The sequence below is a fragment of the Chiloscyllium plagiosum genome, chromosome 20, assembly GCF_004010195.1.
Source record: "Chiloscyllium plagiosum isolate BGI_BamShark_2017 chromosome 20, ASM401019v2, whole genome shotgun sequence".
In the NCBI taxonomy this organism is placed as follows: Eukaryota; Metazoa; Chordata; class Chondrichthyes; order Orectolobiformes; family Hemiscylliidae; genus Chiloscyllium; species Chiloscyllium plagiosum.
In genome coordinates, this window is record NC_057729.1 from 59,031,120 (window position 1) to 59,045,501 (window position 14,382).

Here is a 14,382-nt window from a genome sequence, read left to right on the forward strand (position 1 = left end):
TTGTCAATTGTGTTATAGCGAATTGGCATTAATGAAATGGACCTTATAGCAAAACAACCTGTACTTTGGCAGAATGGGTTGTTGGGCTGGAAATTCAAGGAAAACCTGAAGGCAGTAGGAAACCACAATTGCATTGGAAATCTCTGTTTGAAATTCTGTCCACAATAGTTTCTTTTACCCCCTAGTTTCAGTCCCACCTCCCTGTACATGCACTGATCAGTGATTAATCTCTCTGTCCTGGATCAGTTGGCGAATAGGCTGACACTGGTCATTAGCTTACCTCTGAAGTGACCTCACAAAACACTCTCAGTCTATAGGTCCCACCTCAGGAAGTATACACAGACAATTAATATTAACATAATTTTGTTCAAGGGTGTGGGCATTTATATTTAAAAAGATAATTCAGTCACTCTGGTTTGAGTGAGGCTGATATAAAAGGTCAGGATTTTTTTGTGTGCAGTGTTTGATTTGGAAAGTGTTGCTTTCCATCCTTTAACAGAATGAAGTGAGGGTCAGGAATGTTGTGGGTTTTGGTCAGTTGGTCTAACAGCATCTGGAAAGAAAGATGGCTCATGTATTGTGTGGACATCCCTACTGAGGGAATCAATCTCTTTCAGTATTCTACAATTATGATGGTGTTGCTATCACAGAGACATGGCTGAAAGAGGGACAGGGTTGGCGGCTTAGTGTTCTGGGATATTGATGTTTTAGAAGAAACAGAAGAGGAAGCAGAAGTAGTGAGGGAGTTACATTACTAGTTAGGGAGCAAATCACAGCTGTGTAGAGGGAGGACACCCTGGAGGGATCTTGGATCAAGGCATTATGGATAGAGCTCAGGAATAGGAAGGGTGCAGTCACAATGCTGGGATTGTACTACAGAGCCCCGAGCTGCCAGTGGGTGATAGAGGAAGAGATATGTAGACAGATTCTGAAAAGATGTGAAAATAACAGGGTTGTTGAGGTGGGTGATTTTAACTTCCACTGTGTTGACTGGGGTTCACTTAATGCTTAGGGTTTGAACGGGGACCAATTTGGTGAGTCCTTGAAGGTTGTTTGAAACAGTACGTGGATAGTTGAATGAGTGGGCCACACCGGATTTGGAGTTGGGAAATGAGCCTGGCTAGGTAATCACAGTTCCAGTGAGAATGTGGATTGGGAGCAGCTGTTTGAGGGTCAATACATACCTGGCATGTGGGAGTCTTATAAGGACCAGTTGGTTAGAGTGCAGGATGGGTACTGTGAAAATGAAGGACAAGAATGGCAGGAATTGGGCACCTTGGATGAGTGGGCAAATTATCAGCTTAATTTAAAAAAAAAAGGAAGTGTACTCCAAAGGGCTAGGCAACAAAAAAATAGACAAAGCCATTGAAGAATAGAGAGAAAGTAGGAAGGAGCTCAAAAGGAGAATCAGGAGGGCTAAAAGGGGCGATGAAATGTCTTTGGCCAGCATGGTTAAGGAGAATCACAAGGTATTTTATACATACATTAGGACCAAGAGGGTAGTTAGGGAAAGAGCAGGCCCACTTTAGGATAAAGGAAGGAGGTTATGTGTGGAGCCAGAGGAAATGGGTGAGATCCTTAAAGAGTACTTTACATCGGTATTCACCTAAGAGAGGGAAGTTGACGTTAGGGAAAGGTGTATGAATACTCTTGGGCAGGTCAACATAATGAAGGAAGAAGTGCTGGGTGTCTTGAAATGCATTAAGGTAAACAAGGATCTCTCCCAGGATACTGTGGGAGGTAAAAGTTGAAACAGCTGGGACTTAACCAATATATTTACATCCTCTTTGGCCTCAGGCGAGGTTCCAGAGGACTGGAGAATGGCCAATGTCCTTCCTTTGTTTAATGAATGGGCTTGAATGGGTTTGTGCGGGGTAAGTCGTGTCTCACCACTGAGTTTTTTGAGGAGATGACAAAAATGATTGCAGGAGAGGCAATGGATATTGTCTACACAGACTTTAGTAAGGCATTTGCTAAGGTACCTCATGGCAGGTTGCTACAGAAGGTAGATTCTTCTAGGATCCGGGGTCAGCTGACTAGATGGATACAGAACTGGCTCGGTCATAGAAGACCAAGTTGCGATGGAAAAGTGCTTCCCAGAATTTAGTAACTAGTGGTGTCCCGCAGGGATCAGTGCTGGGACCTCTGTTGTTTGTAATATGTTTAAACGATCTGGAATAAAATATAGGTGGTCTGATTAGTCAGTTTGTGGATGACCCCAAAATTGGCAGAGTTGCAGATATTGAGCAGGATTATCAAAGGATACGGTGGGATATACATAAATTACAGATTCTGGCAGCGAAATGGCAGATGGAGTTTAATACTGACAAATGTGAGGTGATGAGTTTTAGAAGATCACATTTAAATGTTAATATTACAATAAATGGCAGAACCCTGAGGAGCATTGACAAATAGGGGATCTGGGCATATGGGTCCACAGATCCCTGAAAGTGGTAACACAGATGGATAAGAACATTACAGCACAGTACAGGCCCTTTGGCCCTTGATGTAGCGCCAACCTGTGGAACCAACCTGAAGCTCATCGAACCTACGCTATTCCATTTTCATCCATATGCCTATCCAATGACCATTTAAATGCCCTTAAAGTTGGCGACTCTACTACTGTTGTAGGCAGTGCATTCCTTGCCCCTACTGCTGACGTCTCTCTATATCTATCACCCCTCAATTTAAAGCTATGCCCCTTCATGCTAGTCATCACCATCCGAAGAAAAAGACACACACTGTCCACTTTACCTAACCCTCTGATTATCTTTATATGTCTCAATTAAGTCACCTCTCAACCACCTCCTCTCTAATGAAAACAGCCTCATGTCCCTCAGCCTTTCTTCATAAGACCTTCCCTCCATACCATGGAATATCCTAGTGAATCTCCTCTGAATCCTTTCCAAAACTTCCACATCTTTCCTATAATGCGGTGACCAGAACCGTACGCAATACTCCAAGTGCAGCCCCACCAGAGTTTTGTAAGCTGCAGCATGACCTCATGGCTCCGAAACTCAATCCCTCTACCAATAAAAGCTAACACACTGTATGCCTTCTTGACAACCCTATTAACTTGGGTGGAACGTGCAGGGATCTATGTACATGGACACATAGATCTCTCTGCTCATCTACACTGCCAAGAATCTGAACATTAGCCCAGTAGTCGTTACTCTTGTTACTCCTTCCAAAGTGAATCACCTCATCCTTTTCCACTTAAACTCTATTTGCCACCTCTCAGCCCAGCTCTGCAGCTTATCTATGTCTCTCTCTAATCTACAACATCCTTCGTCACTATCCACAACTCCACTGACCTTAGTGTCATCTGCAAATTTACTAACCCATCTTGCTACGCCCTCATCCAGGTCATTTATAAAAATGACAAACAGCAGTGGACCCAAAACAGATCCTTATGGTACTCCATTAATAACTAAACTCCAGGATGAACATTTTCCATCAACCACCACCCTCTATCTTCTTTCAGTTAGCCAAGTTCTGATCCAAACTGCTAAATCACCCTCAATCCATGTCTCCGTATTTTGTGCAATAGCCTACTGTGAGAAGCCTTCTCAAACGCCTTACTGAAATATACACCACATCAACCACTTTACCCTCATCCACCTATTTGGTCACCTTCTCAAAGAACTCAATAAGGTTTGTGAAGCATGACTAACCCTTCTCAAAACCATGTTGACTATCTCTAATCAACTTATTCCTTTATAGAGGGTAAGGTGGTCAAGAAGGCATACAGCAACCTTGCTTTCATTGGCCGGGGCATCAAATATAAAAATTGGCAAGTTATGTTGCAGCTGTACAAAATTTTAGTGAGGCTATTTTTGGAAAATTGTGTGCGGTTCCGGTTGCCACACTGCCAGCTGACATGAAGGTTTTGGAGAGGGTGCAAGGAATGTTTACCAGGATGCTGCCTGGTTACTGAGGAGAAATTGGATACTCTCTCATTGGAAAGACAGAGGCTGAAGGGTGACCTGACAGATCCACAAAATTGAGAGGCAGAGAGAGGCTGGAAAGTCAGAGGCTTTCTCCCACGTTGGGGAGGTCAACTACAAGATGGCACAGGTTCAAGCTGAGGGGGGGACAGTTTTGAACAAGTCAGTCTTTTGTGGTGTTAATAACTGTGAGGAGAAAAGAAGGGCCAGCATCAGGTGAAGTGGAACCAGAAGTCGTTTTCAGAGTGGATCAGATCAATTTTAGTCTCCATTACCTTCATTGCTAGAGCATAGTAGGCTGTGAACCAAATGCAGGTAAATGGAGTCTGTGTGGTTTGGTGTTAGTTGGCATAGATGTAGTGGGCCAAAGAGCCTCAGTCATAGAGTATGACTCCATCAAGTTAGTCACTCCTTGACTTTAATGATGAATATTAAATCAAGTTAATTTCAAAACAGTACGGAAGGAGAGAGTGTTGGTTTGATGGACGGTACAGGAGGCTGTACAATTGAGACAATGTAACAGTGCTACAGATGGGAAAGTGGCGTTACAGCATGACCTGTTTATTTTGGAAACCTCTATTCTAAATGTGGGATGTTGGAGTGTTAACAGCAGGAGATTTGCGAACAGGACGTGCATATGGACTTCAGAATTTGTTTTTCTGGGAGTGCAGTTTATGATGCATCTTTTCACTGAATGTATTCCACAACTTTCCCTTTTCTCAGGTTGGTGTCGACTTCACTGGATCAAACGGAGATCCCCACTCCTCAGACTCGCTACATTACATCAGCCCGAATGGAGTCAATGAGTACCTGACTGCCATCTGGTCTGTCGGGCAGGTTGTGCAGGATTACGATACGTAAGTTCCATGTTTTCAGGACACTGCTGGCTGGTGGATTAATGAAATGAGAACCCACTGAGTGTATTGAGTTCTGCCTCATCATTGCTCTCCCTGTGTCCACAGAGATAAGCTGTTTCCTGCATTTGGGTTTGGGGCTCAAGTTCCTCCCGACTGGAAGGTAAGAGCAACGGAGAGGCACAGCCCTGGGTTTGCAGGGGTGGTGCTGTGTCTTATGCATTGCATTGTTACAAACTTTCCCCATGTTGTTTTCTGCTTCTGATTTTTCAGTTATGATACTGAAATGCATTTACCATGGAAGAATTTACAATGTAAATATCATTACTACATTTTTCACGCACTATAGATTTACTGCTGCATTTCATAGAATCATATGGAAAAGGCCCTTCAGCCCATTGAGTCTGTTTTTAAGGTTGAGAATACCACATGGTATATCTGTGAGCTAACCTTATCAAAATGAACAATTTTATTACTTGACTGACTGCTCCTGAGTCTGCAACCTGACTTGGTGCACAAAACTAAAGCGTGCCACTGTCTAACCACCATTTTCTGAAAAGTCACAACATGCAACTTGTCTGTTGAAGTACATCAATCCCCAGTATCTCTGAATCTCCTTCTGAACTGGGGCTATCAATCTGAAGCTAACCACCACGTTATATCCTTGAGCTTCCAATAGAGAAGCTGCCACACCCCAGTGGAGCTCCAGTGCCTCAGGCTGAACAGTTATGGGTCTCTGGATCAGCTCTGTAGGGCAATCTGCTGTTTGGACCGTTGTCATCTTACCCAATCACAAAAGGAGGCCATTCAGCCTATCATGTCTTCACCAGCTCTCTAACTGAATATTGCAACTTAGTGACATTTTCCTGCTTTTGCACCATAACCCTTGCTCATTGTTTCTATGTAAATAATCACCCACTGGCCTCTTAAATGCTTCAATCATGCATCCTAATAAAGAGCTTATGCTCAAAACGTCGACTCTCCTGCTCCTCGGATGCTGCCTGCCTGGCTGTGCTTTGCCAGCACCATACTTTTTGACTCCATCACACATGCAGGCAATGTGCTCCAAGCCTGTCTTATGCTGCGATCCAGGAGTGAGACTGATCACTGAGTAATGTAGGTACAGGGCATTGACCCAATGGGAAGGGGTGAACCTGGGGGTGTGGGCAAAAGGTTGTTGAGAGAATTTCAGTGAGGAAGATTTTAAACCTAATTGTTGTTTCCTACTTCCTGCAGGTTTCCCATGAGTTTTCCTTGAATTTTAATGCCACCAACCCATACTGTCAAGGTAGGAAATTTCTCCATCTGTCTGTTTGAGGGTAGAAAGGAAGGCAAGTGTAGCGCAATGTGCTTTTTGTTCAGTGTGTCTTCCTGCTTAATTCTGGCAAGCTTGTCTGTTGTGTTTGGCTTTCATTTCATCCATAGCCACCTCAGTGTTTTGGTGATACTGGATACAGTAAAATCACAAGTCACCCATGTAGGCATTTGTTTAAATGGAGCTTTGAGCTAGCACAGAATGCCCCTATGTAACCTGAAATGCCATACCAAAAATACAAATGAAAATGCTGTGTCCCCGGCATTTTTCACATACTTAAGTTTTATATTTTAATTTGTCTTCCAATGGCCTGACCTTGTACAGTAAGCATGTACCATCCTTGTGTGTTCCACCCACAACATCATGCCCCACATTCCCCCCTCACTGATTTGAGGGCCGATTGGTGAAGGTTATTAACTCTGGGATTGCGATGGGCAGTTCATGTTGGAAAATGTGAAACAAATTTAGGATTGGGAGGGGACAGCATTACATTTGGTGTTCAGAATATTCCAAGATATGAGTTGGAGAGATGCATTTCCTATTTCTTCTCCATCCCCTGCTCTTCAGTGGTTCTGCTGCCAATTGGAAACCATTGAACCTTTCTCAGTTGCTCCTCCAGTGTATCTGATCACAGCAAGTCGAAGCTATCAGAGTTTGAATAACTCTGCAGTGGAAAGCCTTGCCTTCCTCTCGAAGCCTCCCCTCTTCGTACACATTGAGGGTTATTGTGAGATTTATATGTTATTGATGTTACAAATAACACTCAGTCTGCCTCCCGTCAAACAAAGCTGTATAACTTTGGCTGCTCGTCTGGGTCTGGAACTGAAGGGATCAGCCGTTGGAAGCCGAGCTTTAACATTTCCCTTCTAATGAGTTTGGACATAGTGCTAGTGAAATGTCCAGTTGCTTCTGTTTTGTTCCAGTGAGTTGACATGGGATCGTATTCATATTTTTGAGACTATATACGTGGCCTCCTAAGTTTCCAGGATAACAGAGTAGCGTTTTGTCAGTTAATGGTATTCAGGACTGTGGGGCAGTAGTGGGAGGCTGCCATGCAGTCATGGATCAACCATCCTTTAATGGAAGGGCTGTTTCAGAGGCTGAATGACCTCTCCTTGTTGTTCTTTGGGGTGTCTCAATGTTTTTATCACCTGGTTCATTCTAAGGGGAGAAGATTTGCACCACGTTCAGAAATCCACTTTCAATCTCATCAATTCTGTGTAAGGAAATTCAGTCTGTCCCTGAATATTGCCAAAAGAAATCTTATTAGCCCACACCTGGCCAGTCAAATATTCCCCCTTCTGGAATACAATGAGCCCTTCCCATCCTCTGCTCTCAAACACTGTTAATGGCAAGAACATCCAATCGGCTGCAATCGGCATCTACAAACTACAGAAGCAAGGGTTTGACTTTGAGTCTTTGTTGTCAACAAAAATCCTCCACATAGAGTTTTTGTTGTCTTTGTACTGTTAAGAGACGTGGAGTGTGCACCAACATCAGTAACACCCTCACCACATCCTCCAGATTGATGGAGAGGGGAATCTACAAATACTGCATCACAAGTCAGTGCAACACTGAGGGCCGAATGGCCTATTGTGCGCTGTTATATTCAAAGCTATCCTTGGTAAGCCAGCTCCATTGGTCAATCTCTTCAGTCAGGTGAAGACTCAGGGTAGAAACTCTTGACCATGAGAGGCCAAAATAAGAGCCCCTCTGACCGCCACTAATGTAGGATGAAGGAAGGTGGTGTCATCGCTCAGAGGTGACACACTGGCAATCAAGCCTCTCTAATCCCCGTATTGCCAGAAACGTAGTGTATTTTAAAAAGTACATAATCCCATAGTTTACTTCTAATCTTGAAGGAAAGCCCATATCAGATTTCTGTGCTGTATTGAAAATGACTATTTATTTCAAACACTGGGTCAAGCTCTACAAATTACTGATCAGCTTATTAACATTCCCTTATGCACACTGGCACAGACTGGGATGGAGGAATAAAAACATGCAAAACAATTCTCTCGTGTTTGTTCACAAGATCTGTTGGGTTGATTCTTGCTGAAGTTTTTTTTTGGATAATTCCACTGTTTTGCAAGAGGCACATGTTGTTTATTCATTTATAAAAGATCTCTGACTTAAGTTAAAAAGTCAGAGACTTGGAAGTAGAGAAACCGCTGAAGGAACGATAAACTGGCTTTCTTCAGATTTAAAGTGGGTTTTGATTCTGAGGAAAAGAGAAACAACTCCTGAGTTGGTTGAGATTTGATCACCTCTCTTTATGTTGCTCATTTACCCGAGAGCCAATCACAAGACTGGCAGGCAAAACTCCTTTCACATCAGTAACTAGTTACCAGTCCATAGACAATGTTGTGTTGCCAGCCAGACCTCCACCTGAATACGGAGCCCCTCGTCTCCAGTTTCTCAATAATTGCTGCTTGTTCCAGCAGCTGTTTCAACATTGCTTGCCATGACGGTCAGGTGACTTAATTGTCAAAATCTGCAGCAATCCTTGACGACACCAGTTTTGAAACATTTCTTACCCATTTCAGTCAACAATCTTAATAAACACAAAATAAAATGACATGGCCTTCACGGTAAGAGGACCTAGTTTTAGGCTGGGGCTTTGCATACTGGGGCAATGGGACACTGTATAACAGGCAGAGTGTGGATCGATGCTGTATTCCTGATTGGGAAAAAATGATGAATTGCACAAGATCTCAACAGGGAAAAAAGGTGTGATTCACCAAGGGGACAGAATGATGGCATGTTCTTTAATAGAATTTTTGCCATAATATTTGGTTTGATCTCCCATTTGTGCAGTCTATGTAAGACTGAGTAATAGTGCTCTCTACCTCTCTCTCTCCCTCGTCATCATCTCTGTCGGTCTGTCTCTCCTTGCCTCTCTTTCTCTCCTGTTCCTACTGCCCTTCCCCCGCTCCACTTTCCCCTGTCTCCGACCAACCGTTTCCCTCCCCCCCCCCCCCCCCATCTCTGTGCTAACAGGAGTACAGGGGATTATTGATGCATATCGAAATGCTATTGTCAACGTCAGGCTATACGGACCAACCAACTTCTGTCCCATTATAACCCACGTGTCGCGATTTGCTGCTGCTTCCACTCAGACAGGGACCGCTGCGGTGAGTACCCAGGCAGGGAGGTTGGAGCACAGTGTTAAAAATTCCGTGAATTAAGAGAAACTTGCTGATAAAAAGATCAGTAACTGGAAGAGAGATGTTTAACGTAGTTGGCCAAAGAGCCATAGGAGAAATGAGATTAGTTTTTCAGCCAGCGAGCTGGGATCTGGAACATGGTGTCTAACACAGGGCTGAGAGAAGGTTCAGTAAAACTTTCAAAAGAGAGTTGGATTTTTAATTTGTTGGTGGGAAGTGAGCATTGCAGACAAAGCCAACATTTGTCCTTCAGTAACACTTCAATAAAATAACTTGATGGAAATTTGCAGGAGAGAGATTTGCAGGGATCAGCAGGAGTAGGTGTGAAGAAGTTGGTGTTTTTTGTGCTCTTACTGGGCTGTGCCCACAACAATGTCACTGCACTATGGAGGGGGCGTGGGATCAGGTAGCTAGTGCTAAATGGTTCCCAAGGCAGTAGACAGTATCTGTGTTGTGTAGAAATATGCTTATTGTCTTGATATTTTTTAATCCCATTGTCGGAGCTTTGTGAGGGAGTGTCATAACTAGTTTGGATCTTGCGATGACTTTTGTGCCAGAAAAGCTTGGTCACAAAACATTGTCGGGCTTGATATTAAAGAACTGGTTCTCGATATCCTTTGGGAATCTGCTGCCTTATTCAATGTAGCTTACAGGTGACTCCGGTTCTGCTGGTATGTGACCTGGAGGTGGTGGTGTTCCCATGCTCCTTCAGCCTCCCTCTTCTGAATGGGAAAAGGGTCCTGGCTTTGTGATATTGAAAAACCCGTGGTGAGTTTAGATGTTTGATTAGATGAATTACAGTATGGAAACAGGCCCTTCGGCCCAACGAGTCCACACCGACCCTCCAAAGAGCAACCCGCCCAGATCCCTTCTCCCACCCTATATTTACCCCTGACTAATGCACCTAACACTATGGGCAATTCACCTGACCTGCACATCTTTGGATTCTGGGAGGAAACTGGAGCACCTGGAGGAAACCCAAACAGATGATCAATAGATCGGTCAGTCCTGAGTAAGGGAGATTGTGTGGTTCGATTCACGGATCAGTCCTTTCCACACTATACTGAGTAACAGCTAGCAGGGGTCAGATACTTTCTTATCAGTGTGTGGGGGCTGTAGCTAGTGAGGGTGGGGGTGGGACTGTTCAATCTTCTCATAGAGCTGTTCAGCATGGAAACAGATCCTTTGATCCTACTCGTCCATGCTGACTAGATTCCTAAATTAATCTAGTCCCATTTACCAGCACCTGGCCCATATCCCTCTAAACCCTTCCTATTTATATATCCATCCAGATGCCTTTTAAATGTTGTAATCATATCAGCCTCCACCACTTCCTCTGGTAGCTCATTCCAGACATGCACCATCCTCTGTGTGAAAGAATTGTCCCTTAAGTTCCTTTTAAATTCTTCCCCTTGCGCCTTAAACGTATGGTGTCTGATTTTGGGCTCCCCTGCCCTGGGGAAAAAGACCTTATCCATGCCTTTGTTATGTTATAAACCTCTATAAGGTCACTCCTCAGCTGCTGATGCTCCAGGAAATACTGCCCCAGCATAGTCATCTCTATCCAGTGATTTGTTTTCACCCCACAGTCCTCTCTGGAATTGCCTTGTGATGTGGGAAATAATTGGCTATGGGCATGATCTTCTGCAGTTACATGGCTCGATAGAGCAGCTGGGAGACAGGAGTCATGTGTTGAGTGCATGTGAAACTTACTTCATCTCTCTAAAAGAACTTCATTGGAAAAATGGCAGGGGGCGGTGGAGTTGGGGGCAATAAGTTCTAAGGATCTTGGTATTTGCATCATCTCTGTTGTTTTGGTTCTGATTTTGGCCCTTCAGCAATATTACGTTCTGCTGATTATCACCGATGGGGAGATTACCGACTTGGACCAGACACGGGATGCGATTGTTGAAGCCTCAAAGTTGCCGATGTCCATCATTATAGTTGGTGTTGGCGGCGCGGATTTCAAAGCCATGGAGTTCCTTGATGGTGATGATGGTGTCCTGAAGTCGCTGGCCGGAGAGCCTGTCGTCCGAGACATTGTGCAGTTTGTCCCCTTCAGACAGTTTCAGAACGTAAGTAGGAAAGACTGAGAGTTAAACTGGGCTCTGTCCCACGCTCTGGAACTCTTTCACATGAATCTAACCACCTGCCTGAGCTATGGTGTGTAACAGCCGCCACAGAGGCAGTGGGTAGTGATTTCAAATTCCACTCCAAAACTGGAACACAAGGTACAGGCTGACCCTTTGATGTTAATGATTTGGACGAGGATTTAAGATAGATCCATGCTGTTTCTATTAGCTGCGAGGTCCATAAACAGATTTGATGTGATTGAAAAATTTGCGAGTTGAGTAAATGTTTCACCTGGAGCTGGGTGGACCTGGAACCTGCTGCCTGAAGAATGGTAAAGACCCTCTCCACGTTTTGGCAGCACTTGGAAATATAGTCGCGGTAATTTAAAGGGCTACCTTCAGAGAGCTGGGTTGTGGATTTAGCTGAAGAACTCCTGGCCTGCACTGACCGAATAAGACTCCTGTGTGTTTAGTTTTTCACATTTCACAGTTAATACTCAGCTGCTTTATCAGGTGAAGGTAGAATATTCCATAGCACTATTCTAAGGAAGATCGGAGGAATTACCTTGGGGTTATTGGCCCAGTGACCTTAGCCACCTATCCACATCAATGAATCCAAATATCTGGCTATTACTGCTGGAGGGAGTTTGCTATGTACAGATTGCCTGCTGTGTTTGAAAGCAGTTGTTGCATTTAGCATGGTATTGAATCTTGCTACCCTCATTGAGTTTGCCAATCATTATACGTTGGGTAGACTGAGGTCTGACTCAACTTTGAGTCTTCAGTGCAGAAACAGGCCATTCGGCCCACATGGGCTGCTATTCCACAGCAACCCCATGCTCCACCCACCCACCCAAACCCCGGAATCCTACTCCTTCCAAGATTTCATCAAGCCTCCCCTAAAATACATCAACACAGCCTGCACCAACTATTCTGGTTGGCAGTTGGTTCCAATTTCTGGCTATTTTACATAGAAACATAGAAAATGGCAGTAGGCCATTCAGCCCTTTGATCCTGCTCCACTAGCTGATCATCCAAGTTAATAGTACGTTCCCACTTTCTCCACGTACCCCCCTCTCTGACTCCTTTAGTCCTAAGAACCAAAACTAACTCCTCAATGTTTTGGCCCAGCCTGCTTTCTGTGACAGAGTTCCACAGGCTCCCCACTCTCTGGTGAAGCTAAAAATCACGCAACACCAGGTTATAGTCCAACAGGTTGAATTGGAAGCACTAGCTTTCAGAGCACCGCTCCTTCATCAGGTGGTTGTGGAGGACACAATTGTAAGACACAGAATTTATAGCAAATGTTTACAGTGTGATGTAACTGAAATTATACATTGAAAAATACCTTTATTGTTTGTTAAGTCTCTCATCTGTTAGAATGACCATGTTAGTTTCACTTCTTTCATGTGGATTCATGAATCCATGTAAGACTCTGTTACCTCATTTTTTAGATTAGAATCAGTCTAAACATTATGGCACAGACAACAGCACACAGGGGTCTAACACCTTCAACATCTTATCTGGCTGACACCAATTGTTACAGTTAACCTGAGAATGTAAATTTTAAAAAAGGTTTTGTGATTTACACATGAAAGAAGTGAAACAATCATGGTATTCCTCCACTACCACCTGATGAAGGAGCGATACTCTGAAAGCTAGTGCTTCCAATTAAACCTGTTGGACTATAACCTGGTGTTGTGTGATTTTTAACTTTGTGCACCCCAGTCCAACACCGGCACCTCCAACTCTTGGTAAAGGCATTTCTCCTCATCTCGGTCTTACATTGTATCCTTAAACAGGTTCTCTGTCATTGGTGACATCCTTCCTGCGTTGACTCTGCCTAATCCTGTTACAATTTTATAGGTTTCTGAGATCCCCCTCATTTTTCCAACCTCCAGTCAATATAATCCGAACCAATTTAGTCTATCCTCAGTCAGTCTAGGCATCTCAAAAGTCAGTCAGATAACCCTCCTACATATACAGAATATCCTTCTTCAGATAAGGATAAAGAGTATCTGTTATAGAAAATAATTCCTTCTTTTGTTTGAGTTACTTTTATAATTCATGTCCTTGATGCAATGATGGGAAGGTTGTGGAATTTGATTGGTCACTGTTGTGAGAGACTATAGGCACTGGTAAAGACCAATGTTTCTCTATAAAGGTTAACACATGGTTTTATTTATTACCTGTTTTGTTTCTAGGCTCCTAAGGAAGCCCTGGCCCAGACTGTCCTGGCAGAGGTGCCCAAGCAGCTAGTGTCGTATTTCAAGATGAGAAATCTGACACCACTGAATCCGCCGAAGCCAGCCCAGTAACCGTTCACCCGGGACATGGGCTGCACTGTGTCTGTGTAACGTTAGCACCAACCTCTGTAGAGACACACACCCGTGCACACAGACACCCACACGTTATAATCGGGGACCAGAATCTCTTCTGATGACGGTCACATACAAGTATACCCAGTGTTACCAACTTTTTTCGAATCCTGCAGATTGTAGAAATTATTTTTTAAAACACTTAACCTTGACATAGCAGATTTTAAAATGCAGTTTTCCATAATCCTCCTTTGTGAACTACAAGGCTTAAAATATATGCAAGTACCTGTTGCCAGTCTGTAAACAGTTCTGGGAGGACTGGGGCTTTACTGCTAGCCCACCAAAACTGACTTACAATCATCATTTTTTTACTAGATTAGATTCCCTACAGTGTGGAAACAGGCCCTTCGACCCAACCAGTCCACACCGACCCTCTGAAGAGTAACCCACCTAGACCCACTTCCCTCTGATTAATGCACCTAACGCTATGGGCAGTTTAACATGGCCAATTCACCTGACCTGCACATCTTTGGACTGTGGGAGGAAACCCACACAGACACAGGGAGAAATGTGCAAACTCCACACAGACAGTTGCCCAAGGCTGGAATCGAACCTGAGACCCTGGTACTGTGAGGCAGCAAAGCTAACCACTGAGCCACCATGCCACCCTACTGACCAGTGACTTTGTGGGCTGGGGATGTGAAACCTA

At 44.0% G+C, this 14,382-nt stretch overlaps 1 protein-coding gene across 5 annotated transcripts in view; it reads left to right on the plus strand.

The window, feature by feature from the left end:
* The window catches only part of LOC122560324 (copine-1-like), a 93,671-nt gene extending 79,529 nt beyond the window's left edge, over positions 1 to 14,142 (plus strand). For 4 of the 5 annotated variants that reach the window (XM_043710934.1, XM_043710937.1, XM_043710936.1 and 1 more), the window contains 6 exons: positions 4,671 to 4,804; positions 4,910 to 4,964; positions 6,038 to 6,089; positions 9,117 to 9,250; positions 11,122 to 11,358; positions 13,560 to 14,142. In XM_043710934.1, coding sequence (XP_043566869.1) covers positions 4,671 to 4,804; positions 4,910 to 4,964; positions 6,038 to 6,089; positions 9,117 to 9,250; positions 11,122 to 11,358; positions 13,560 to 13,673 — 726 coding nt within the window. In that variant the 3' untranslated portion in view covers positions 13,674 to 14,142. Of the gene's footprint in view, positions 1 to 4,670; positions 4,805 to 4,909; positions 4,965 to 6,037; positions 6,090 to 9,116; positions 9,251 to 11,121; positions 11,359 to 13,559 lie in introns of those variants that run through there. The other variant, XM_043710938.1, reaches the window with a different exon arrangement.
* Positions 14,143 to 14,382: the final 240 nt, after the last annotated feature.